Source organism: Pomacea canaliculata, linkage group LG13, assembly GCF_003073045.1.
Source record: "Pomacea canaliculata isolate SZHN2017 linkage group LG13, ASM307304v1, whole genome shotgun sequence".
NCBI classification, from domain to species: domain Eukaryota; kingdom Metazoa; phylum Mollusca; class Gastropoda; order Architaenioglossa; family Ampullariidae; genus Pomacea; species Pomacea canaliculata.
Genome location: NC_037602.1, coordinates 6,169,219 through 6,196,001, shown reverse-complemented (window position 1 = coordinate 6,196,001; position 26,783 = coordinate 6,169,219). Strand labels below are relative to the sequence as shown.

The 26,783-nt window shown below is 42.9% G+C and overlaps 1 protein-coding gene across 1 annotated transcript in view; it reads right to left on the bottom strand.

Moving 5' to 3' along the window:
• The window catches only part of LOC112553928, a 68,963-nt gene extending 48,512 nt beyond the window's left edge, over window positions 1-20,451 (bottom strand). The window contains exon 1 of the mRNA XM_025221419.1: window positions 19,460-20,451. Coding sequence (XP_025077204.1) covers window positions 19,460-19,535 — 76 coding nt within the window. The 5' untranslated portion in view covers window positions 19,536-20,451. The remainder of the gene's footprint in view (window positions 1-19,459) is intronic.
• Between the last annotated feature and the right edge of the window lie 6,332 nt (window positions 20,452-26,783).

The following is a 26,783-nucleotide window of genomic DNA, read 5'->3' as shown; positions in this document are numbered from 1 at the left end:
TCGATAATACTTTCGCTTATACTGTGAGGTGTGGGGAAGATATTAGTGCAAACCTTTTGTAACCTGTTAATCGATGCTGCCAATAGGTGGCGCTGTAGACGGCTTGGGAAGTTATCATGTTACCTGTCGACAGTAAAACCCGGTATGACAAGTATGTTTGACTGCTTGCTTCTTATATGCTTGCCAGTCTCCGTTTTTGTTTGTTTGTTTTTTGTTGGTTTTTTTTGTTTGTTTGTTTGTTATTTGTTGTTGTTTTTTTGCTTCGGTTTTTTTATTTTTGTTTTTTGTTTGGTTTTTTAAAATCTTGTTCATTTTTGTGGTATTTTTAAAAAAACTATTTTTGTCGGTAACTCTAGATAATTCTCCTGTTATCATGTTTTTGTCATCGTCATCAACAACCGCCACTAGCAGCAGCAGTAAGAACCATGGAGGAAAACCCGGAAAATCTTCAGCAGCCCAAGAAGAGAGAGAGCTGTTAAAAATTATTATTGCTGCTGCTATTTTTACATCCAAAACGTCAACATACTCTGCATCACTGTAAAGCAGGCAGTCCTGTAAACAAGTGTCCGGAGACGAGATCCGACCCTAGGACATCCAGCCCTCATGACATCAGTGACAAGCAATTATCCGCTACACCACCGGACTCCCGAAGAGGGGGAGAATCAGAACTGCTCTCCACGGTCAGATTTACTGCCAACTTCCGTCGTCCTCGCAGCTAATATGACAACGGATGGCCGTTATTAAAAAGTGCTTATCGTGTGTTTTGCGACCGCCCCTTCACCCATAATGCCCGCCTAAAAATTAATTTAGTCGGCAATTTGGAGTTTTCTCCTTCGCTGCGCGGGGGTCTCTGGCTCCGATGAAAACCCGGGACTGTCGTTGCGTCTGCACGTACGGTGCGCCCTCCCAATGGCGAGCAGCACGTGCTAATCGCCGGCCTCATCTCACGCGCAGCACGAGCGAAGCATCAGCATTGCCAACCCTGCGTCATGGGGAATGAGGGTCGCGTTCCAGCGAGAAATGGATATCAAAGCGAAACGAAAGCTGAGCGGGATGTAAAAAAATATCGTGTATAACATAACAGTGAGGTTTCGAGGGAGTGTGATGGATTCTTTATTAATTTTTTTTTTATTTTGATTTTTAGGCCACCAATCGGATGAGAGACCCTGCTGCTCCGATAGCATCCAGGATTTTCACCCATCGCGGTGCTTCCTGAAGAGAGCGGGGTATGAGAAGAGATACGATATGATGACTGCATTATCAGGCACCCGTGTGTGGTATAAATCAGTCTGAATGAATCTGAAAGGAGAGGGGTGGGCTTGCAAGAGCGCTGCACGTGGTCTCGTGGCTGTCATGTGACTTTCGAGACTTTTGAATTTTCAAACGTTCGCTGTTCGCAAGATGCGGTGCAGGGGTGAAGATTCTTTGCTGCGGGAGGATGGAAGTAGAAGAGCTTCTTCTGCATACTTTCCTACTTTCATAGACTTCTGGAGGAAGCGTGATGATTCGCGTGTCAGTGGGCTTCCCAGCATGCCACAAGAGGCTGGAGGCTATTTCAACAGAAAGTCCCTCAAGCAGTAGCCGGCAATGTGATTGATGTCAACACACACAGGCCTGAACTTCATGCATGATGATTCACCTGCTGAGAATAACCAACATGGATCAGTCCCAGATCATGGATGAAAATAATAATAACATTTTGAAGCGAAAATCATGATCTCTTTCTCACACTATCTCTATCCCTCTCCCTCCCAACTCTTCTGCTGGCGAACTCACGATGTTCTTAAGAAGACAAAGTGGCAAAGGAATAAACTTTTAAAGTGCATGGACAAATGAATGAATAAACAATGATATGGCAATTACTTCGGGATTTAGGTTACCTTCGTGACCAAAGTTCCAATACACTTCTCTCCCACCCCTCCATCACCTCCCACCCTGATTCCAGCCGCAATATGAGATGCTGATGGACAACAACATCATGCACGGGAAAACTTGCTTCCACGCTATTCCTCTCATAAATATTCTTCCCTCTTTCATTATTATCCCCTATCCTGGTATTACCATACTTGTTATATGTACAGTGTCCTCCATCCTATTGTTATTGTTCTCTGGCATTCATCCTCCCCGGGAAAACATTTTACTATGAATGGCAATGCCATGATGATGCAGACTTATTGCATCGTAATTAGTTCCTCCATTGTACACGTGACAATCGTTCACCAGAGGCTGAAGCACATTTATCTAAATGTCCAGCTAAGCGCCGGCACAGCAGCTAAGAATGATGATAAAAGGTGGAAAAGAAGAGAAGCAATTCACTTTCATCGTAGTTCATTGCCAGGGCAACTTCGTGCAGCTGTTTTCACAAACACGGGGTCATGCACGTGCGTTCGTGGGTCTGCGCGCTGGAGGTTGTTGGCGGGTGCCATCTGCACGCAGCCTGTCAATTTACGGGTGGCCAATGTTTTCGCAGTTTGTACTTTCACGCATGGATGCACCAGAGCCTTGCTGGCCAATCGCAGACTAATCTGACTCCGATATTGAAAAAAATGTTTTTGCTGTTGATCAGCGTTATGTTTCGTTTATATTAATATCCCCTTCCCCTGCTGTTTGCCTGAAGCCACTGTAAAGCAAATTAATGATTGTCACAGTGAGGGATGAAAGAGATGACATTTATTAATGGAAGCGAGTAGACAAAAAACAAATTAACTGCGTTGGGTATTACTCTTAATATGGATCGGTGTAAATGATGATGATGATGATGATGTAGTTTTATAGCGCGCCAATATCCGCATCACAAAGATGCGCTCAATGCGCGGTGATCCCAGCAGCCACCAAACTGCAGGTCAAATGAAAACTTCAAAGTTTAAACAAGTGAGTCTTCAGATTTTTCTTGAAAGATCCAATACTATCAGACTCCTTGGTCGAGAGGGGAAGCGAGTTCCACAAAAGCGGGGCTACATTGGAGAAGGATCTGAAAACCCGCAGTCTTCTTATTAGCATTCCCTGACTGAACACTCGGTCGTTCAAGTCTGAAGTGTGCTGCTGAACGAAGGTTCCGCTGGGGTTGGTAACAGCGAATGAGTTCTTGCAGATAGGCAGGCGCAAGGTCGTGAAGACAGCCATAGGTTAAGGTTAACCAATTTATGCTCAATTCGCTTCTCCACAGGAAGCCAATGTAGGTCACGAAGTACAGGAGTAATATGGTCAGTTGTTTTCTTTCCTGCCACTATCCTCGCAGCCGTATTTTGCACTCGCTGTAGCCTCGACAACTCGCTCTTTGAAATCCCCAGAGGCAGCTGTTGGCATAGTCTAATGTAGAACCGATGAGTGACACAGCAACTGCATTTGCAGTCTTCTTATTAAGACTGGGTCGGAGTCGTCCAAGAGTGCGGATATGGAAATAACATGCCTTGACTACAGAACTGACATGATCAGACATAGTTAGAAGATTGTCAACATAGAGTCCAAGGTTCCGTACGGAGCTGGAGAGAGGAATTCTAGCTTGACCCACTTGGATGGAATCTAGAGAGACTTTACTAAGGCTAAGCTTGGAACCACATAGCATCGCCTCTGTCTTCTCATCATTAAGCTTGAGTTTATTCCTCAGCATCCATGACTTGACCTCTAAGCAACAATCTTCTACAGCACAAACTGCCGCACGCACCGACTCACTGTCAGTACTAAATGAAAAATAGAGTTCAGTGTCATCTGCAAACATCTTACGGTTCACATTATGCTTCTCAATGAGAGGACCAAGCTGAGATGTGTAAATAGAAAATAGACCGGGCCCAAAACAGAGCCCTGCGGGACACCGCACAGCAGTGGAACTGTCACTGAAGAAGCTTGATTGACCATCACCCTTTGTGTGCGATCACTGAGGTAGGAATGGAACCACTGCAAGGCGGAACCACCAATGCCCACCTCCATCTGGAGACGAGTCAGAAGAGTGGAGTGATCAATGACATCGAAGGCCGCACTCAGATCAAGGAGGACCACAAGAGTCACTTTCCCTGCATCCGCACTGCACAGAAGATCGTTCATAAGACGCAGAAGGGCTGTCTCACAGCTGTGCTTGGGTCTATACGCCGACTGGAATTTATCCAATAAGCTGTAGCGGTCCAGGTGGAATGTCAACTGATGAGCAACGACACGCTCCACAAGTTTCGAAACAAAAGGCAAATTCGAAACAGGTCTATAGTTTTTACATGAGCTCGGGTCCAAGTTGTGCTTCTTTAAGATAGGCTTGATCACAGCTGTTTTAAATTGTCTGGGTACAGAGGCAGAGAAAAGGCTAGCATTGACAATGCGAACTAGTACAGGAAGTAGAATGTCAAGGTGCTGGAGAAGAACACTAGTGGGGATAGGATCATCCACAGACGTGGTTGGGCGACAACGCCGAACTAATTTTAATAGTTCATCCTCTGTCACTGGTTGAAAGTTAGAGAGGGGCGTGCCACAAAACAAGTCACTGGTTTGCTCCACAGTAGCAACCGAGTCACTGAAGCTGTCCATGATGGTCTTTATCTTGTCTTCAAAGTAAGCACTTAGTGTACTGGCAGCGATCTGATCATCCATCTCTGGAAGAACAGGCTGAGTCACATCTTTACCCAGGAGACCATTCACAACTGCGAACATCTTTGCGAGAATCAGAAACTGCAGAGCTTAGAATATTCATAACATACCGCGACCTAGCTTTGACAATGATGGCTGAACACTGGCTCCTTGTATGGCGATAAATCTGACGATCCACCTCCAGTCTACTCTTACGCCATCTGCGCTCCGCCTGACGCCTGACCTTCTTGGCTCGGCGTACCTCTGGAGTAAACCACGCGGTATCAGGACGCTCAGTAATGCACCTCTTTTTCACAGGCGCAAACTTGTCAAGAAGAGCAGTCAGGGTGCTGTTGTACAGAGCCACAAGCTCATCCACATTGTCAGGAGGGGAGACCAGGAGAGCAGAACGCTGGAGTTCAGTACGAAAAGAATCAGAATCCATGCCCCGCACATTTCTAGTGTACACAGTCTTTCTCGGTAAGCCAGGCCTTGACATGCTGGTAGTAAACAACACAAGAAAATGATCCGAAAGTTGCAAGTCTTCCACAACAATAGACCTAACAGTGTGATGGCCAGGTCTCGCAATAACCCAGTCCAAGGTGTGACCCTTACAGTGGGTAGGGGAGTTGACATGTTGAACAAGATCAAGGGATCAAATCAAAGGATTGTAAACAAATGTAATATTTTTTTGCGGATATTTAAATAAGTTGCTGCAATCACCATTGATTCCTCCCACCATTGGAAATATTCATGAAGGTGACGGGATGGGAAGGGAAGGAGGGGTGAATTCTGTACCTGAGAGATTTTTTTTGAATTTCTGTTGCTTTTTTTTTTTGCCCGGCATCACATGCTTGTTTTTGTTACCAGGAGACGGTGAGTAGGGACAAATCATGAAGCTGGTGGGATCCATTTTTAAAGTTCATGGTATGATGGGTAATGACAGAGAGCTACTTTCTTTGCTGTGTTTTTTTTTTGTTTTTTTTAACCTGCCTTCAGATCCTTCTTAATTGGACAAATATAGACAAATGTTTACACACGTTTGGCAAAGATTTTACAAAGCTGCCAATGTTGGTCTTATCTTCTTCACGACCTTTACTGTACTCGCATGCATAAACAAGCAAAATCAAGTTATTTTAAGATAATTATGTTTCTTCCTATTCCAGCCATTTTATGTATTATCTTTGTTCCTCTGTGTGTGTGTGAGAGAGAGAGATAGAGAAAAGAAAGTTTTCTAACTTGCTAGGTATGGTAAACACTAATAATTTTTGCTTTATGTTATTTTAACAAACATGCTAAAATTCCTCCTACTCCCCAGTGCAATATTTTCTCACTTTGGACTTTCTAATCCATCTCCTTTTCCCTTGCGATTTGATAATCCTACCTAAACAGTTATGAAGTCTTGAAAGCCTCCTGTACCCAGTAGCTGTACGGTCAGACTGGGTAGGGAGGGGGAGTGCAGGGCAGGGGTTGGACAGTCTATCAAAAGACTGACGCCACTTAGGCCAGAAGAAGTTTCCAGTAAATCTTTCCATCGTCGGCGTCGGGGAACAAGCATGCACTCTAGTCAGGCCAGGTCATGTTAATGAATCACTTCCGGCTCATCCAGGCTCAGCAGGACAGACGGCGGCGATTGCTGACCCGAACTCTAGTCCAGGTCACTTGGCGAGCGACCGGAAGAGCGAGGGCGCATGCGTAAGCACACGTGCACTGATAGGGCATGCGCACTTCTTTACCAAAAGACGATGGACGATGTCTGCTACTTAGGTGTAGGGATAAGGCCTAATAGGTCTTCGATTTTTTTCCCTTCCTTTCCACTTCATGTTATTTCTTGCTGGTTCTTTCTTTACATCTTTCTTTTTCTGTCTTTCTGTCTCTTATTTCTTACTATTTCAGTTATTTCTTTTTCTCTCCCTTTATTGTTCTTTTATCCCACGAAATGAGTTTTCCAGAAACGCTGATCATATTTTTATGGGGATTAGCAGCGCGTGAGCCTGATGCTGGGGGTAGAGATGTGAGTGTGAGCTACCCCCCAACCCTGGCAGCTACCCGGGTCTACAGCCAAAGTCAGTGAATTCCGAAAGCTTCTTGTGAAAGGGAGTTGGCCCTGTACCTGTTTCTTTCAAGCCTTTGTGCAAGCATGATTTATTTATTTGATCTTGAGAGCTGACTGACTTATTTCTGTTCTTGGAAATTGACTTATTTATCTTTGATGACGAGGGTTTTCCTGACTTCTGCTCTAAAGGGCTTACTTTCTTATCTTCGGTATTGAGAGTTTGTAAGAGAGAGCTGTCTTTTTGTTTTCTTTGTTGACTGAGCTGTACTCAGACTGAAGAACATTTGTCATTTTTAGACAATCTTTTTCGTTTTCCACTTGTCGTCCTCCGCCTGATGTCATACCTTGTGAGGCAGATGTATCCAGAGGCTAAATCCTCAGACATCAGTACAGCCTGCCCATGTAAGCTCCAGATGGAGTATCCAGCGACATTTCCCCAACAGGTGTTCCTCCACCTCTCTTGCCCTACAACCTATGGCTAATGAAGCAGCTTTTCCGCTCACCTCTAGCCACAAGGAGGACAGGTAAACACGCCGGGAGGTCCTCTCCCTCCCACCTCTTTCACCTGTTTCACCTAAAAGTAAATGACACACTCGCAAAGCCCATGAATAAAACTCCGGGGAGCGAAAGGAAGTGTGTGTAATGGTGAAGGTGGCAGAAAATAGCGACCTCCACGGTCAACAGCCGGAGTGTTACAGTGTGGCAAGACAACCCCAGCTAGTGTTTGATGCAGAAATTGGAGCTTTCTTCAACTTTCATTCGATGTTTCAAAAATAAAGACGGTGGGAAGGGTGTTTAAAATAACTTTTTTTTCGCAGGTGGAATACAATCTTATAATGTCCGCCATCTGTGTTGATAATAATATCTCGTATGACATACAAAACCTTTTGAAGGTCTGAGCTCAAACATCACTAATCGCAAAAAGTCCACAAGACGAGCAGACATGGATACGCCTAAAGCTGTCAAAACAACATCCGAGTTTATACCAGAGGGCAACATCAGAACATGGAATAGTTTATACAAAACCTCTTCATTTTTGTCTCTAGGGGCCACAGTTATGAAGCATTATGAACTACAGTTACCCCTGGGTTTTTTTCCCCTTATCTCTCTCAGTTTATCAGCCTAGAAAAGTCTTTGTCGCAGTGGTTGTGGGGCATAAGAAGGGGACTTCTAGATATTAGCTAGCCTCAAAGGTTTGAACTTATTTTTAATGCCAGGACCCGCAACACTTGCAGTCAAAAGTTAATCTTTAGGTAGCCTTACCCCTACTTCGTGACGACTGCCCAACATGAACGAGGAAGCAGAACGGATTTGCCAAAGGGAAGATGAGATATATCAAAGGAACAACGGAGATGATGATATTAAGTTTCATTTGTAATAGCACCCTAACCCTGCTTTTGTGAGATCTCACAGCGCTTTGCACATAATTAAAAAAGAAAAAAAAGAAATAAAAGGAAATATGAAAGAAAGGAAGCAAGAAATACAGACAAATGTACAGAAAGGAACAAAAAAATACATAATTTTTTTTTTATATATTTTAAATAGGTTGAACTACTTGTACTTTAAAAGATGAGATTTCAAGAGGTTTTGAACATGTCTTCAGTCTACATTAAAACTAAACAAACAAACGACCACAAGAGACGCATGCGATCGTTAATGTCAAGATTATCTCGGCAAAAACCGTCATCTTGTCTTCAGTGCTTTTATTTCTATATTAAATAATAATGTTATTATTAAATGCTGCTTTCACATGTGAGACTTGGCTAAAGCCCTCGACTGTACTGCTCAGGGTTGAAATGTTGTGTCTGTCAGTGCTGTAGTACCCTGATAATACCCGAGTCACTCCGCATGCCATGGATTGCCCGGCATGCCTTTCACTCTAATGTTTCCGACGATAAGGACTGGGATACTCGGGGTACATGGTGAACACCTTCTGCAAATGATCTTTTGTACCATGCCGCCTCCTGTCAGCAAAAATGTGTGGAGTCAAAAGTTCGAACACATTGCAAAGGTGTTTGAATCGGTGGATAAGGCAATAAAAGGTAGTAGGGCTGGTTTTTTTCTCGGGGTGGGGGAGCAGAATATTCCAGTCAACAAAGTTCTCTCTCTTTTTTTTTTTTCTTTTGATAGTCGTTAACATTTTAATGGTATTTACAATATTAAATGGCGCTTGTGTACACGACACATCGACCATTATTCAAAGATTGTGGAGAATGGATTTTCGATTGGTTTTCGATTATTTAACGGTTTTAAGTGACAGTTTAATGTAAGTGCTGATAGGTAAGATAGACTTTAAATGGAAATCGTCTTATTGAAATCGCAATTCAATCCATAACTACTGCTTGATACGTTTGATAAGTATTTTCCACACGTCCTGTGTGAAAGTAGTCCTGGCCTTGTATTCAGACAGCCCCGACATGAGAGTGTGTGAAAATTGGGATGTACATTCTTTTCCTCCACACCTACAGGTAGGCAACTATCGGGCTACCTGTATACAAATCATGATCTGTGATATGTGTGTGTGTGTGTATATGTGTGTGTCGGAAAGCAATGTGTTTGTTAGGGGAAAGGGTTCGCTCGCGCTGGGTGAGAGAAAAGGTGTGTGGGTGAGTGACTGAGTAAATGAGTAGGCCTGAGGTAAAAAATGTTCAGCTATCTTTCTTTCCTGCAATTTTTATCTTCTACCTTCTTTTTTTTCCCCCGTAATCAGCAGCCATAACATGTTCTTCTCTGGGAGGCAGTGAACCTCACAATGTCTTACTCAGCAATCAAGGACAGAGAAAGATACCGAAGACACATGGCGATCCACACACCTACACTCCACAAGACATACGAGACACACCTGTTCATACGAGGGCCAAGAACAACAAATGCATGCAGTATCCAAGAGCACGAGTCACCTCACAATCTTAGTGTGTGAATGAGGGAGCGTCCGGACATGGATGGACGAGCAAAGTGAAAGGTTGACACCGGCGACAGGGAGATATTCTATCTTGTGCTTACCTTTGAGTGTCATCTCTGTAATAGTAGAGGGACACATGATAAAATGACATTTTCTTGCTGTAGTCTCAATGACACACACAAAAACAGACTGGCAAACACCGAGATAAACTAAGATACAGCCAAAAATACACAAAATGGGAGCTAGTGAATTTTGTGTGTTTAATTTATAAGACAGGTGACTTAAAAATAATCTCGACGAGAAACACAAAATAAGGCAAATAAAGACACAAGAACTTTGTTCTTACAGATGTTTACCGGAGGTTCTAATATCACTGTGGATAGAGTGGAGCAGCAAACTGTTAAACACGGTTACAAGAACACAGTCAGCACTCTGATATAATCCCTTGATTTCCCCATGGATGTCACAAAATGTTGTTCATTCCCTGGCTTCCGCTATTCCCTTCGAAACAAATCCGGGCCTGGGGGATAATTCAGAATCTAATAATTATTGTGATGGTGATGATGCAACATAGTCTAGTTCTGCCTCAAACATGAAAAAAAACCCGTTATCACATGTTGATATTTCTGATGCACACACACACACACATATTTCTAAACAAATACAAACTTTCGTCAACTTTTGACACCTGCATTAACTTCTGTCATTTATTTAGAAACTTGTACATTAACTTCTGTCTCCTCCGTATTAACTCCTGTGTGGACTTCACTCACATCAGTATTAACCCACTTGAGCTGGGAAGGTCCCCGAGGCTCCTGGGGGATCAGTTTTCGGTTGCCTCCACATTCAGGCCACATTATTATTATTATTATTATTATTATTATTATTATTATTATTATTATTATTATTATTATTATTATTATTATTATTATTAGCCTACTAATGCCCCTAACACCCCGGCTCAACAGCTGTGCAATATGTTCTTCAACAATAAGATTGATTTCGGCCAAAAGCAAATAAAGCAACATTAAGTTAATGAGATTCCAGGGGACGGAATGAAGGCATCAAAAGAAAAAAAAAGACAAAAGGAAAGTGCAGCGGCAATATAGTTATGGCCGCAGTAATGTAGTTATGACAACATGCTGACTCTCAACTCAGCAGCTCGATTCACGAGTAACGCCTCACTGATGTCAGGATGACAGCCGTTGTTCACACGGTTATCGGTGGCAGTTAGAGAGACATTCACAAACTAGTGAACGTGAGAGGAGTTCACAATGAGGGACCTGAGGCGAGTAATGTATTTTTCATGCGCGTGCGTGCTCATGTCCGCGCGCAATACAGAGGGGGGTGGACTGGGTGTCGGGGTAGAAGGTGGTGGGGGAGATTTAAATGTGAGTTTGTTGTCACGGCTGGTGGTAAGTGCGATGAACTGTTTCAGTTTCTGTATCTGAGCTTCTATTGTGTTTGTGTGTGTGTGTCGGTGGATGGCGTCGGTTGGACACACAACGCAGCTCATTATAGACTCTGCGTAAACAAAGAAAGAAAAACAATGATAGGAAAATGGAGAGTGAAAACAAAAGTCCTGTAATTAACGAAAAACAAGACTGATGAAAATAAAGCAAGTTACTTCTGTAACTAAACAGCAGCTGATCACTCGTCAAACGCACCTTATTTCCATACCTGTCGAATACCCATCCCCTCATCCACTTTATGGACAGGTAAAAATCCGTTTTGTTTTGTCCAGCGTGTTTAATGTGCAACTCTTCGTCCAGATTACTGTATTGTCAACTGTGTGCCAGAAAGCTAAGCGACCATGCCATTGTGTCTGAGGATCAACCAGCTAAAGTCACGTGTGCGCCGTGTTTTGTCACGGTCTACAGCACTCAGCAATGCTCTATTCCTAAACAACCAAAGACACTTCGCCATACCTTCTGACACAGGCTTAAACTCGACTTTTTTTCCCTCTTTTGAGATCGACTGAAACACTATTGTTCATTTTTCATTCCCTCGCCAATACTCCTGCCACCCTTAACAACCCCAACCCCACCCCGATTGACTGCCTGGCACGTGGGGAACGAAAAGGGTAGGGGAGTGGGAGGAGTGTGGGTGGTGATAACAGCAGGACAGAAAGCGGCTCACCCTCCCTTCCTCCCAGCTGTCTTCCTGTCTCACCCACCCTCACCTCCCCCCTCCCCTACAGGTGTAACGATTTCCGATGTCATGTGACAGCTACAGTTGCGGCCTGACGGCGGCACGTGACAGCGACGTGACGCTAACAACAGCTACTGCAGCACCGCCAGCAAGCACCACCAGCAGCAGCAGCAGCAGCAGCAGCAGCGACCCATTGATAACAAGTTACATAACCTTTTAAAACTATTCCTGATAGTCGCCATGATGATTTGAGTCCTTACCAGTGTCACCTTTGACCTCTGCTTACATTTCTGTTGTTTAATGTCACGTTTCCGCTTATTGTCTTATATTTGACCCTGTGTTCGGTGTAATCTAAAAATAGAATCCATTTGGTGTCTAAAAATACTATCTACAACTCTGCAAATAGTTCATGTTTCTTTGATATTTACCGTTCTAAATGATATCGCTGTTTTGAGATGTAAAAATACTGGTTATTATACAATATCATTATTCATGAATTATAATTCGAGATGCAGATAAGTTAACAATCGATCTTCTTCAACTGAATGTTGGATGCCTCTTGTGTACTGAAATAAACCGAATATTGATCCTCAGAAACTATCGTTGTCATTAGCATCATTAGGAAAAGGAGGAAAAAACCCAATTTTGACCAAATGTGTCACTCCATACTTTTTTCAGAAACCTCCGCTTACATTGTAAATTGATTTCTTAACATTGTTTTCGCCTGAATGCACACAGCTAGCTTTTAAAAAGGACCGAAAACGAACTTTCGCATAATGAAATATTTTGCTTTTACGCTTGTGTGGCTTGACAAAGAGGACAGACCAGTTTTTTCTAAAGTGCATAAAATTTAATGATCGTGACCTGTTGCGGGTCGACAGCAGCTGTTTTATGTCAATATGCTAGCGGGGCATTGGGTTGGAAGAACAATAACTTTTTACTTTCTGAACTCCATTTTTTTTCATTTTTACGTGAAAGGCTGTATTTGCATTGTCTTTTTGTCCCTAAGGAGACACGATGTTTTTAATCTTGCCGTTTGGCTTCTAAACACAGTCGTGGATGCTGTTTCAGAAACAGCTTTCGCCATCTTGTTTGTTCTGAGGCTGAGGAAGGCAAGGAAATGGGCCTCCATTTGCAAGCTTTCCACCAAAATGTCAAAGTGTACATGTGTATGCCATCCAAAACATGCGAGCATTTTAGAAGTCTGCTGACAGGAAATCTGGACATCATAGGGCCCCACATCTGTAAGGTCTACTTCGAGCTATCAAAAAAAAAAAACTACAAACGTTGAGACCTACTTCCTGTTTGATAATTGCCCCACTGAAAAGGATCGGACCTCACATCGAACTGACAGAAGAGAAATAAACTGCTTTTGGCTCTGATCATGGGGAAAGTTTAAAGCTTGATTTCAACTCTGATATTAAATTAGTTACCTTTAGACTTTTTTTTTGCCATCCGCTTTACACCCGAGTGCAGCAAAGGTATTTTGTTGCCTAGCAACCTTTAAGGTACATTCTGTTCTTTGTGGTACTTTCTCTAGGATAAGAATCAACCTGCACATTGAAAATGTTAGTGGTGGCGATAGCTTTCAGCCCCCTACTTGAACCTCTACAATTTGTCACTCTAATATTCAGTATCCGAAGCTCATTATGTCTGCAACAGCTGACCAGCCTGATATATTAATTAATTTGCTATGACAGTGGAGAATGAAACACATCCAACAAGAAGAGCCAGGCAGGACAGATGGGATTCACGCGAATGTCGAACTTGATTATCAATAAATTGTGTGTTGTTTACAGGACTGACAGATGTTTTAACTCGGTAATAAATGCCGTTAGATGGATTTCTCTGGCTACACCTTTTGTCAGTTTGGCAAACCGCCTATTTTGTAACTTATCTGTTTGTTAGAACTGGGCTCTCGGCTAGGAAACGTGTTTCTTCCAAGAAACTGGCATCCGAACCCGTGGAATCTTGGTTCGATACCCGTGTTGCGCAGTGACCTTTTCCTCAGTCGATTCAGCTGTCGGGAGTGGATACCTGACTCCATAAAGGGTTAGAGAAAGATAAAACAGTGAAGAAATAGCAGCCACTCTAATATAAACATATAGCATTCTTTGTACTTTAAGATGCCAACCAACCTAAACTGCAGATGCACCCCCAATACCCCACGATCCCAATTTATTCTTGCTGTTCACTTCATCAGAAGAGGATCTCGTCGAAAATATCTTCAGGCAATGCTTCAATATATTCTTTTTTTAAGACTACATTTTGTTAAAATAAAAATAATTTTAAAAAAAAACACGTCTCCTACCTTCAAGGATTTCAACCGACCACACACATAATTCACAAAATCTTTTGTTGCACATTTCTCGCAATTAAGAAGAATCCTATAATAATGCTCGGTGTTCAGAATGCACAAGTGGCACGATTTCCGTGTCTTTCATGCACTGTGCATGTCTTTGGATTTCTTTTCTTTCTTTTCCGGCAGTAAGTTTCCTTTCTTTCAAGCTCCTCTTGTCTTTATCGACAGGTCCGGTTGCTGCACTGCGGGGCCCACAGCATCCGCCCTCGTCTGTCAGAGTCGTCGTGTATTGGCGTTTTCTCACCACGAGGTCTTGAAACATGCCAAACATCAAAGGGCGGCACAAATTGCCTCGTTTTCGACCTTTGTTCGACATTTTGACATGGCTGTCCGATCTATCTCCTCCAACATCCCCCCTCAAAAAAAAAAACAAAACTCACGTGTTGTACAGATGTGATAATGAGGAAGGAAAGAAACCATATTTACATTGTTTGTTCAAAATAAATGAATATATATTGTTGTTTATGTTAGGTGTGAGTTTTCATAAAGGAGTAATGCCTCACACATTCCAATGTGTTACAAAAATACATATTGGCTGTAGATATTGTTACACAGAACTACTCCAGGATTTCAAACAAATCTTCTGCACAGACCTGCTTTTCATGCACCCACAGTTCAAGTTAAATATTGAATGATGAAATGTTTACTATTATGTTATTAAAATTTTCGCACAGAACAAGCTAGTATTTGAGAAAATAACTCTGTTTCTATAAATTCAGCCCACGAACACCAGCATCAAAAGGTCTACTGTTATGTAGGGAGGGTAGGTCGTTGCCCTCGGTCAAGATGAGATAATTAAGGGCAAGCATCTTGTCTCTGTAGTACTTACCAAGCGTAGGCGAGGCCTCGTCGATATGATACCTTACCCCAGGGTATCTTTACCCCTGGTTTATCACTACATCTACAGAAGAAAAGCAAGATATGTGGAGTCTGGACACCGCTCGATGACTACAGAGACAAAACTTTAGCCATAGCTACAGTCTTTTGGAGAGGACATGAGAAGACAATGGTCCTACTTCCAGAATGGTGTCTTCGCGATTCGTAAAGCATCCACGTAAGATAAGTAGTAATTAGGACCCACTTCTGGTAAAGACACTCATCTTCCTCCCTTTCTTCTCCAGCTACGCCTTCTTTCTTCAAGTTGGAAGTATCAGGGGAAAAGGGGAAAAGAAAAAAGTAAAGACATGGCTGCGGCATGTACATTTTGAAACAGGCAGTGGGGAGGTTTTGTGTGTTTTGCTAAGATTTCTTTTAGCGCCACTTGTCAAACCCATGGCTGTGAATCATACACCCACAGCTCCGGCTTAATGTCTCGTGTTTTGACGTCCCTCGCGAGACTGCGAGCAGCAGCTTCTGACTGATGGCAAGAATATGCAATAGTTAGTCTCAGCATCAATGGCCATGTGCCAACACCTGCACGTGCTCGCGCGCACGCACGCAAACACAGAAAGAGAGAAAGATAAATATAAACAGAGACACATAAAAAAATACGTTCCACGCACGAGAGAGAGTGAAAGAGAGAGATGGCAGATAAGTAAACAGAAATATATTAATTTAATCATTGTTTTTATGCTTCATGAACACAACACTCCGTCCGTTATGATCTCTAACAGCAACCGAATATTCCCTATCATGAAAACATGTCATGACAGTTATTTTACTCTAATATAACCCACAAAACAATGTGTATTTTTTTTTTCTTTTTTCTATCAAGTCGATCCCTTCTATGTAGTTTCACTTACTAACCATACGAGTTGACTTTTTTCATCACCAAAATCTCAATTTGTTTAAGAACCTATGAAACACTGAAATCAGTCTCCCGAAACCTCGATGGCGACCAGTAAAATATTTTACCGCTGTTTAAACCAGATGGTAATCTCTTGTTAACTGAACTGATAAATTACATCACAGGTGTTAAAATCCTACAGACAACTCTGAGACTGGAAGACTAGTTCCAGCGAGGTATAGCTTTGTAGGTGAGGAGACAAATGTGAAGAAAACAAGCTTCTGGGCAAAACATAAAACAGCTTGATTGTACGCATCTGCTGAATACATATTTTACAAAAAGAAAACGAAATGAGTTAAGAAACCTACTCTTTTTAAAAAAATTAAGCAGTTTCAAGAAAATGACTGACCGTATTTTTTTAACCATTCGGAGGACGTGTCAGTCCTGGCAAAAGTGCGAAGTAACTTGAGCAGAGAAGCCGACAAAAAGAATGAAAAAGGGGAAGTTTGATCGATGGCTTCCTTGTCAAAAATAAATCGTCGTTTAGGAAATATCAGAGCTTCTCTTGTCTGTTTTAGCCATCAAAGCGATGTTTCCTCGTTGACATCCGGCCAGACCTTCATTCAGCGCTTGTCTCTCCATCTCTCTGTCCTTCCTTTGCTCTTATTCCTCAACTCTCCCGTCTTATCTTCTTCTACAGCAAACATTGAATTATCCTCTGATACACATTGCTACTGCTTATATTGAAGTGAATCAGAAAATTATTATTGTTATTATTCTAGAATTTTCGTGATAAATTTTCATATTTCGATTTTACGTCTGGATGTATGTCTCCGATTCAACGATCCCATGAGCATGAGTGTCTGGGAGATCGCCATCCTCGGACAATGGTTGGAAAGGGATTTGCAAGATTGTTAGATGGGTATGGGAGGGGTTCAACAGTCTCTGGGATTGTGGATGGGTTAACGGGCTTTTCACGGAAACTTTGTTGTGCCTTCGGCGCCGAGGCGGTGCGACCGCTGCTGAGGGCAACGGGACTTGCATGGGGGAGCGAGTGGGATTCCGGAGAAGAGAAAGTTAAGGAATCGCCCCTTTCTCTTCCTTTAATATGTGCCATACCTCTCTAGCAATATTTCGTTTTTATTTGGCAGACTTTTACGTGCATATTCCTGTCTGGTTGAATGTCTGCTGAGCATCTCTATTTCTCTCAGCTGCCAACCATTCTACAAACAAAACCTTCCACAACACACCCACTACGTGTATATACGAGTAAGTGGTGTGTGTGTCAGTGAGAATATGAGAGAAGAAAAAGAAATAGAAGAATCAGCACCTCATCAGGAGATTAAAGTACTAAAAGACTTTACAACAGTAAGTGCCTTGTAAGGGGAGATAAAAATCCTATAACTACCAGCAAAATGTTCTCTCTCTCTCTCTCTCTGTCAACCATTGAACAAATTACTTTAACTGCTTTCTCCAATGTTCAGTTTTGCAACAAATTCCTATTCTTTAAAGCTTTCTGGTGTTGCCCAATTTTTGTTCAACAATAACATTGTGTTAAGACTTTGGTTTAAATGCTACTTGCAAACACAAATCCTTTATTATCTGCCCATTGAATGTTGAGACTGCTGACTGCGTGGGTTTTAAAGGTCAAAGGTAGCTGGATGTGGATGCTGAGCTCTGAATAAATCCCCTTTCATCTTTCCTTCACCTACTTGATGTCCATCGATTTTTACTGAATTTCATCTGCTGAAAATGATTGCCTGGCGTCTGAGCATAAAAACTGTAAGTCTGGATTAGTTCAGGATGGAGTGGAGAAGAAACGGCCAAACAAATTAAGTGACTATCATGGGGCAGGATGTTAATACACTACTTACAGTTTTTTTAACCTAAGAGAAGCATCTTCTCAGAAGCTTATTTTAAAGCACAAGAAACTACCTGTTGTTGAATAATGAAAAGTTTTTTATTTGGGTTAAACTGACAAAACGTCCGCGCGTGTGTGTTTGTGTGTGTGTCACAAAGCATATCACCAGTTCGTCCATTACAATGAAATTGTATCAATCACACTTTTGGTCACAGAAATGGAAGGAGCCACACCGAATCTTGGTCAATCTTGGACCGATCAAGGCCAAAAAGACTTATTTCACGTACATGTGCGAAGCTTCCTTCTTTTCAAATATTTTTTCTCTCAAATAAAGAAAAAAACTCAACTTCGTGCTCAGCTGACATCACGAAACAAAAGGTCAAAATTGTGACCCCGCGAATGTCCACAAATAAACCCAATTAACACATGGTCCCAACTCTACCCCTGGCTGTAAAAACCTAAAGGTCATCTCCCTAAACTTGTTCAGGTCGTTGGGGGAGTGAGGTGTTAAAGATCTCACTTGTCTCAAGACGAGCTTTTTGTGAGGGCGGTGCCATTTCCTCCCCTCGCATCCTGGCGTCTCTCAACCCGTTCCTGGCTGCTGAGTCGACTGGATGAAGTTTGCTGCCAGCCTGTGGGTTGAGGATGATCTAACCACTCGGCTATCCACATCCACATGATGAGAGTATCACGCACACTCCTGACCTCAAATTATTTATAATCGCTTCGTCACGTGACTGTGGTTGTAGGAGTGTATCTCGGAAAAGGAAGGAAGTATCCACTTAGATTTTAAGAAATGCTTTGTTGTACTTAGTCAAACGAAAAAAGAAATATTGGACTTTAGTAAACCTTTAATCGTAAAGCACTTTGGCCGAGGAAGCGAGTGTTGTGACTGTATGTACTTAACTAGTCATTCTGTGTAATAAAGCAAACACACAGACATACACACAGACTCACTGACTTTCATCATCGAATGAAGAATTATGATACCAACTGTTAAAATTCGAAATAGTAATAGTCAGAAATACACTGTGGGCCCTTTTAGACCAACCCTTGCTGCGACTAGGGTTCATGGTGACAGTCTGTTCTATCGCGTGTCCGCTCGTTTGTTTGTGTGTGTACAGTATTCGTGCTATTCTGCCGCACGTATGTTTGATGTATGTGTGTGTGTGTACATGAGTGTTTTGTGTGTAATTACAATGAGAAAGGTACACACAGACTGAAGTGACAGATTAAGGGACACAATGGCTGTGCAAGAAGCATACAGACACTGAATGGAGGGCACACGATGAATGGACGAGCGCACAGTGTGTGAGCGACTGAACGACAAACAGTTGCTAATCTACATTTCCTTCGTTTGGTATTCATTCCATTAAGAAAACCAGGGAGATAAAAAGTAAAAACAGACAACAATCAAGCAAAAGAGTCAGAAAAAAGGAATATAAATATCAGATAAACAATAACCAAGTGCATGCGACATGGAATGAAGAAAGAATGAACAGTTTATTTGTTCGATCTGTTCTCTGTTCTCCGTGGTTATCCTACGTTTACTTTCAAACATCACTTTATCGTCAACCTACAATGATTCCACTACTTTCTTCGACAGACAAAGGTGATGTTGTCATGACAGATTCCATCCGAATCACCCAGAGAATCTTCAAGTCTCTCTGTCCTCAATCCCGAGACAAAAATAATCGTTGGTGAACTTTTAAAACCGTTTTTCCTCCTGCAACGTGTTAACACTTATCATTCCAACAGTCAAGCTGACAACAACAAAAAATCCGAGAGATATGCAGACAGATATCCAGACAGACAGACACAAAAAAATAGTATTTTTTTTTTTCTCTTACCGTGACATGTCCCGAAGATGAAGACCTGAAGAAAAGTCAGCCGGACAACCAGAACCGCCAAACATCCCTGATCCATTTTACCACCACGCTTGTCCTGGTGAATAATAATAATCCACAGAGTTTTCACAGACTTTGGTCTCACATCCTTTTTTCTCCCCTCCCCACCCTTAAACTTTCTCCAAGTCTTTTATTCTTCTTTCTCCTCCTGCCTCCTTCTTCAAAATTTTTACTTTCTTTCCTTTTTTTTTGGTGGCTAAGTCCTCTGTCAGCCTCGCTCCATCACAGTAAAATCCCAGACCCAGGACCGACCAGACGGTAGCTGTGTGTGAATACGAGAGATCCTGCAACTCGTGTTGCCGTGTGTGAAGGGACTTGCGGTTAATCCTCGCGCCTGTCGGAAGGAAGGAGAGTAACACACTCCTGTAGTCACAGCAAGGAGCAAGTTTGCCGACTTGGCTTGTACCGCCGGGTCTTCCTCCCTATCCCCCCCAAACAACTCTTTTGCCGCCAGTCGACCAGTAGTCGTAATCGGGGTGTTAAACTGTCGAGGCGGTGCACCCACACACACACACGCACAGCACCACACTGCACGGCACGGCACAGCACTGTGCAACCTTCGCACTCGCCGGCTAGACTGAAGAGTGAAGACAGCACGTACACGACGAATAAAAAACTCTCTCCGCCCAATGATCTTGTTCACGAGAGAACTAAACACCAGCTACAAATAAAGGTGAAGCGACGGCGATTGAAGAAACGAGGGAGAGAGGTAGGAAAGAAATGTTACAAGATGGAGGGAGAGAGAGAAGAACAAAAAAACACACCCAACTGTATAATAGAGCCGCCAGCACGCGATTATCACCAAACGGTCCCCCACTTTGTGTTCTCTTGTATCCTGACGGCTTGTAGCAGTCAATACCCCACCGTTGATAATAATGAGTGCGCCCCTCCGATAGGTGCAGGCCGGGTGGAAGAGGGGAGGGAGCTAGCTGGCGGGCGGGTGGGAGCGGCTCGCGTCACCGAACTTTGGCAAGTGGCGACCAAGTTCCGCGGGGTACAGGGGTGTGTGGGTGTGTGTGGGAGGGAGGGAGAGTGGTTCACGCGACTTTGCACACGGCACACAGTGTGGGACGCTCCCCTCTCGTCCTCTCAACGCGCGTGTGTGTGTGTGCTCGCGCGCGCGCGCGCCGGCATTGTTGTTTGTTAGGGCCGCGTGCTGTCCCCTACAAGGGCCCGAGCGCCAGTGCGGAGCGTGCAGGCTCGCTTGACTCCCAAGCATCCCAGTGAAAGTTATCCAGCATCCTGTGAGGTGGGGTTGACAACTCTGTAGGCGCCGGCGGCTACGCAGGAGCACACGTGCGCTACCAGGTAGTCATCAAGCGCGCGCATACTCTTGTACATAGGTAGTCCCTTTGTTATTTAGATAATATATACAGCCATACATATTTAACAACGTCGTTAGTTGTAATATGAATGTATGCACATACTTTTCTAAATACATATAATTTCTCTTTTACATGGTAAAACAAGGTTTACTACACACACACCAATCCATGCTAGCGTGAATCATACACGCACACACACCAATCTCTGTTAATTTACACACTAAGTGAAAGACGTATAATTAAAGATGCCAGCTGTGATCGAAAAACAAAAGAAGACCTTACACAACTAGTTCTTTCTTGATTTCAAGAGGTAGCCACCGGCGTTGCGCGAGCATCTACTTCCGGCAAGCCTTTCATCCCGAGTCTGCTGCTGTAGCGACACGTAGGGCACGTACAGAGCCTATACACATAAATACTTCAAACACCATGCTAAATTCGCACATTTCGACATAGAGAATAGTACATCCATGAAAGTAACTTATAGAAGTGTACAACGATAAGAAAGTTACATTTTAGAACGAGATAAGTATCTCCAATGTTTAAACATTTACAACCCTACTTTAGAGGCCTGAATAGACCGATGGTTTTTGCACAGACACGAAAAGGGTGGGATTCATTTTTTTTCAGCAACAAAACGTAAAAAAACATGTTTGTCTACTTCAGCAGCGTTCAGATCATGAGCCAAGCTGAAGTCCACCAATCAAGTGAAGACCAACCTCACATCCTTGTTCACTCAAAGACCACATGACTGGAAAACGGAGTATACAAACCGAAGTTTCCTGTTTATAATTACAAAATATTGTAAGGGTTAAAGACAATATTTCATATGCTCTCTTCTCTGCTTCAAATGATTGTTTTGAGTGTGATCATTTATTAAAATTATTACAATTTTAACCCCAGTTGTCATAATTTCAAAGACTAAAGGAGTCAACAAAAGACCACAAATAACTATCAGCCAATAACCAGCCAAACAACTACCACGAGACTAGTTGGTCCTTCAGATGCCAGAAGACATGAAGATTCTGTTAAAACATTTGCTGCCAGTTTCTGAGACATCCGTGCCTCTCTTGCAATCACCCTGCTTTTATTTTTGCCCCATTGCATGCCTTCTCCTGTTTCTTCTAGATGACATTTTTGTGGTGGCTGTGGCGGGCCCCCCGGTTGGCTCCGCAGCCTCCATGGTACTCGGAGGCATTCCTTGGAGAAATGAGCGTGCCCTTGAAGGTCAGACGACAAACATGCTTTAATGTGTCCTAAACACTGGCGAGGGTACGGTAAACCTAGCTGCCAGCTGACAAGCCATGACAGCTCGTAATAGCCAAGCGGCGCACGGCGGCAACAGCGCTGCAAAAATTAGGAGGCGATAACCCGCACGTCTGGCACAGGAAAAGGGAGGTAAAAGAAAGTTCCAGAGAGCGAAGCTCTGCGAATGATTGGTACACGTTTTGGTGTATAAATAGTTATTGTTGTGAAAGTCTCCGCTGTGGATGAGGGAGCTGAGATTATATGTTCATTAAGGATATTTGTGTACAAGCGTGACGTCACGGTTTGATATCTTTTCGTTCACCGGGGCGTCTCGACAGAAACTAAGGAGACATACATCCAGATTTTGGAAACTTGTATCTTCCAGGCATGACGGTAACATTACGAAATTAAAAATTTAGTAGTTTTGATCCTGGTGTACGCGTGATAAAGTTTATTGATAGAAAGAAAAAAAGGACTGAAAGGAAGAGGCCGACTGACAAACAATCAACAAATGTCACGAAATGTCAACAAATGTCACGAACGAAACCCGCGTGAACAGGAGGCAGGAGGGAGAGGAAGGAACTGTCTCAGAACGGTAGTGGTTCCTGGGGGAAATCGTTCTTGCAAGAACAATAAATATCAAGCGAACTACCCCTTTGTCCGCAGGCTGGAAAAGCCCGGGTGCGGCAGTACCCTGTGTGTGTCACCCGTCACCTTCCGATGACTCACTGTGACAGGTCACGCGCGCTGAGTGCACACGACTCAGGGACACTGCCTTTGAAGCTTGGCAGCGACGAATGGAAATTCCAGTCGTTAAAGTACAATATGAACTTCCGGCAGCAGTCCGGGTGGAGGCGCTGAATTTCAGCAATCAGAGTTATCTTCCTTTGATGCTTTTAACTGCGTGAATCCCGGCCAAACCCACTCTGGCTTCGTGGGGGATTTTTTTATTATTATTGCTATTTGTTCTGACAGAATCTATCGTACTGCGCATGTCACGAGTTTCATCACTTCCTGTTGTTTCTGCCCTGCAGCAAGAATTCAGAAAGATGCATTGCATACACAAAAGTATGTTTACAAACCCACGTGTGCGCGAGAATGCATGCGAGATCGAGAAACTGAGAGAGAGAAGGAAAGAAAAAAAACTTTGATGGAAAAATATGGATTTCAAATGCATTGTCAGATCAAAGCTTTGGATATGGTTGTTCTCGACTATTTCAGGCTACTTGAAAAAGAAGAAAGAAAAAATAACAAAATAAACAAAGAAATAAAGAAAAAAAAAACAAATAAACAACCATACGTTACAGACGTTTGTCAGTTTGAACAAACATTTATCATGTGTGTACACACATTTCTAATGTGTCAAAGCATGATCATCTGCGCAATCACACGTCTGCCATCCGTAATCACATGCTTGTTATATGTAGACACAGCTTGTTATATGTAAGCCCACGTTTGTCATGAATAAACACATTCTTGAAATGTAAACATGCATTTATCATGAGTAAGCACACGCGTCGATAGCATAAACACGTGTGTTGTGTAAACACAAGTTCTCCAGGCACAAGAATGTGCTTATTGTGTATATGTGTCTATGTGTATATATGTGTCTATCTGTATTAGTATATGTGTATGTTTCCTTTTCCTCTGATGCTGCTACTTTCCCTGTTTTTCTTGTGCTTTTTTTTTAGAATTCTTTAAATCTTACTTCTTTGCTGTTTTTTTTTTTTTTTACTTCTCGGGAAAATACGCTCCCATCTGAATTAAGTGCACTACAGTGTAGGTTGATGGCACTTATCTTTGTAATTTTGTAAAGGACAAGGAAAGTCGACCCTTGCAGCAAATCTTGATGTTAACACGACATCACTAGACAAAGAATTTTCTTTGACAACAGCACCGACGAGGGCTTAGCACCCCCGTGTTTGTGACCAAGGCGACCCATTTGTTGAATTAGTTCGGGTTTGGTCTCACCCGGTGTATGAGCACTAAAAACACGACAAGGGAACACTACAAAAACAATATGTGATGGTGAATTGGGCGAAACCCTTATTAACAACGACATTGCATCCCACCAGCAAGCTGCAGAGAGGAGAAAGCAAGAAGTTTGCTACTTGAGCCAAACCACCAATAAAACTGTCAATGGTACGTGGAATGTCCGCACATTGCACCAGGGCGACAAGGGGGAGGAGAGAACTCATGAGCTAGAATGATGCTGGTAGGACATTACTGGGCTGGCACAGGTCAGATGGCCAGACTTTGGGGAGAAAACAATGGACGAGGGTCGGAGGATCTGGTGTAGTGGGGAGGAAACTAGACACCAGCATGGCGTGGGCTTCTTCGAAGTAGACGGACCCGGCATCAGCTGAACCATTTCAGGCTGGCTGCTCTCCATTCTCATCTCTACCATTGTCCTCGTCTACCAAGTTTAAAGATGGTAGGATGGACAGGATCTGGCTCTGCAATGTTGTGAGGTTTGTTATTAGTTACAGACTGCATGTCACTCATAGTTTTCATCACATGTACGGATGTGAGATGAGGACTCTGCTTACTGAAACGGATAATCCAACCATTCGAGAACAAGTGCCTGAAGAGACTGTTCTACATAGAAGGCCAATGACATTGTATGAACCACAGTTGTCAGCCTAGTGAAGCATCAGAAATCATTTCTGGCAACAGTGGCGTGGACATAAGCTGGTCTTGTTCAGTCATGTGACCTGGCACAGTCTTTCATTGAAGCTTGCATGTAGCCAACCCTTAGTGGACAAAGGACGAACTCGCTGGTAAACAAGAGCTGGTCATTCTTCGCAGAACCTGCTTACTACCGCTCAAAGCAACCCTCGTCACCCGTTCCATCTATCCAGTTCCTCCTCTCCTCTCACCCAACCCCGGTGGACCAGCATAACCGTTAGTCAACTGGTACTAATGAAGGAACTCCTCCTTCTTATTTTTCTTATTATTTTTTTCATTTTTCTTTATGTCTTCTTCTTCTCTTTACTTTTTTACACTGCTCTGGCCTGCTGGAAGACAAGATTTGCTGGCCCTGGTAATCAATACAAAACTCCACAGTCTGTCTCAACACATACTTACCAGTTACATAATAACTCATGTACTAGACATGGACAGCCATCAGTGATGGATTGTTGCAGCTGTCAGTGCTGTACTCGCACGTCTAGAAGGCGGGTGGTAGGTAGTTAGCCGGGACTTGACCAGAACAGGTTGTTAGCTAACTATCAGGAGAGAAAGCAGACATTTTGGCTCCACGGTCTACCTGTGTTAGAGACAACCCATTAGGCTCTGTGGCCCATTACCTAAATTTCTATATCAGCAGGCTCAAAGTAAATTACCCATCTACCAATAATGGATTTTTAAATGACCTGAAACAAAGTTAGAAGATTGGATTAACACAACCGGAAGAAAAGAAAGATTAGACTAGCGTATTGTAAGACAGGAAATAGTAATTAGTTATGAAACTTTCAATGTAGAAATTGCATTTGAAAATTACCAAACTATGTTGTACTTCATTATATTTGTTTATTTTTAAAAATTGTTTAAATGCGCGTTCATCCCCTGTAAGCAGCATTCATAAAGGGAGACAACTTGAGAATGTTCCCGGCTCCCTAGCAAGATGGGGTAAAAAGGATTTTTCTGTTTGTCTCTTACTCGTTTTTTCATTTTCTTTTTTTTTTTTTTAAAGAGGAGGACGACTGTTCCCTGCCCCTGCTGACAGCGCCCTCTGGGAGCTTGCTGACTGTGGGTGCGTCCCACGCCGAGGATGCTCGCTTTGTCAGGGGTGGCGTTGTGAGAGGGGCGATGGGAGATTTTGGGGTGAAACCAGTGAATGTCAAATATTTGTGGCAAGCTGAACATGCTGAGAACGATGAGAGGTTTGCACATGTCAGCCTCGTGGCCAGCATGAACACAAATATTAGAAGCTGGCTGGCTAAGTGCTCAATGGCTGATTTCTGGCCCGCAGATAGAACAAATGGCGCAGGGGACCGAATGGCCACGTTGCTTTTAGCGATGAATGGCTTTACAGAGGAGAGGTCATTTATTCATCCGTACCTTACTTCCTTCCGTTCATACCTTCATTATTGATTCTTCGCTTCCTCTGAATATTTCTTCTCTCTCTTTCATTCTTTCTTCTTTCCTTCATAGTACTCCTTTGTTTCCTTTTATTCCTACTTTTTCTCTCTTTTTTATATTTTTTTGGTATGGATAGATGCAAAAATATACGCTGTATGTATTAATTTTCATTATTGTTCTCTCTCTCTCTCTTGAACTATTTTCTACTTTCTCTCTTTTTCTCATCGTTATTCCATTTTTCTAATATTTTCTTTTCCTGTTCCTTTTTCGCACCATTTCATTTCCATTTTTCTGTACGGCCATGTACAATTTTTGTTTGGGAATCGCCGCAGAGGTAGGTTTGTAAGAAAACAAGCAGTCTGGTAGATACAGCATGCAGTCAAGCGTGTACCACCAACACCACTCACGCCTCACCCTCAGAGGTACCCAGCTACTTGTTGCGCTAAAATGTTTACTCTTGTAACTTTATCCACCTACCATCACTTCCATTTTCCCTCGCTCCACTACCCCGATGCAGCAGACACCCTAGAGGGGAAAAAAATCACTTTTGCTTGCGGTGACCGTAACTCAAGCACAAACACGCGTATTGAATCATTCTTTCAAAAGTTTTACAC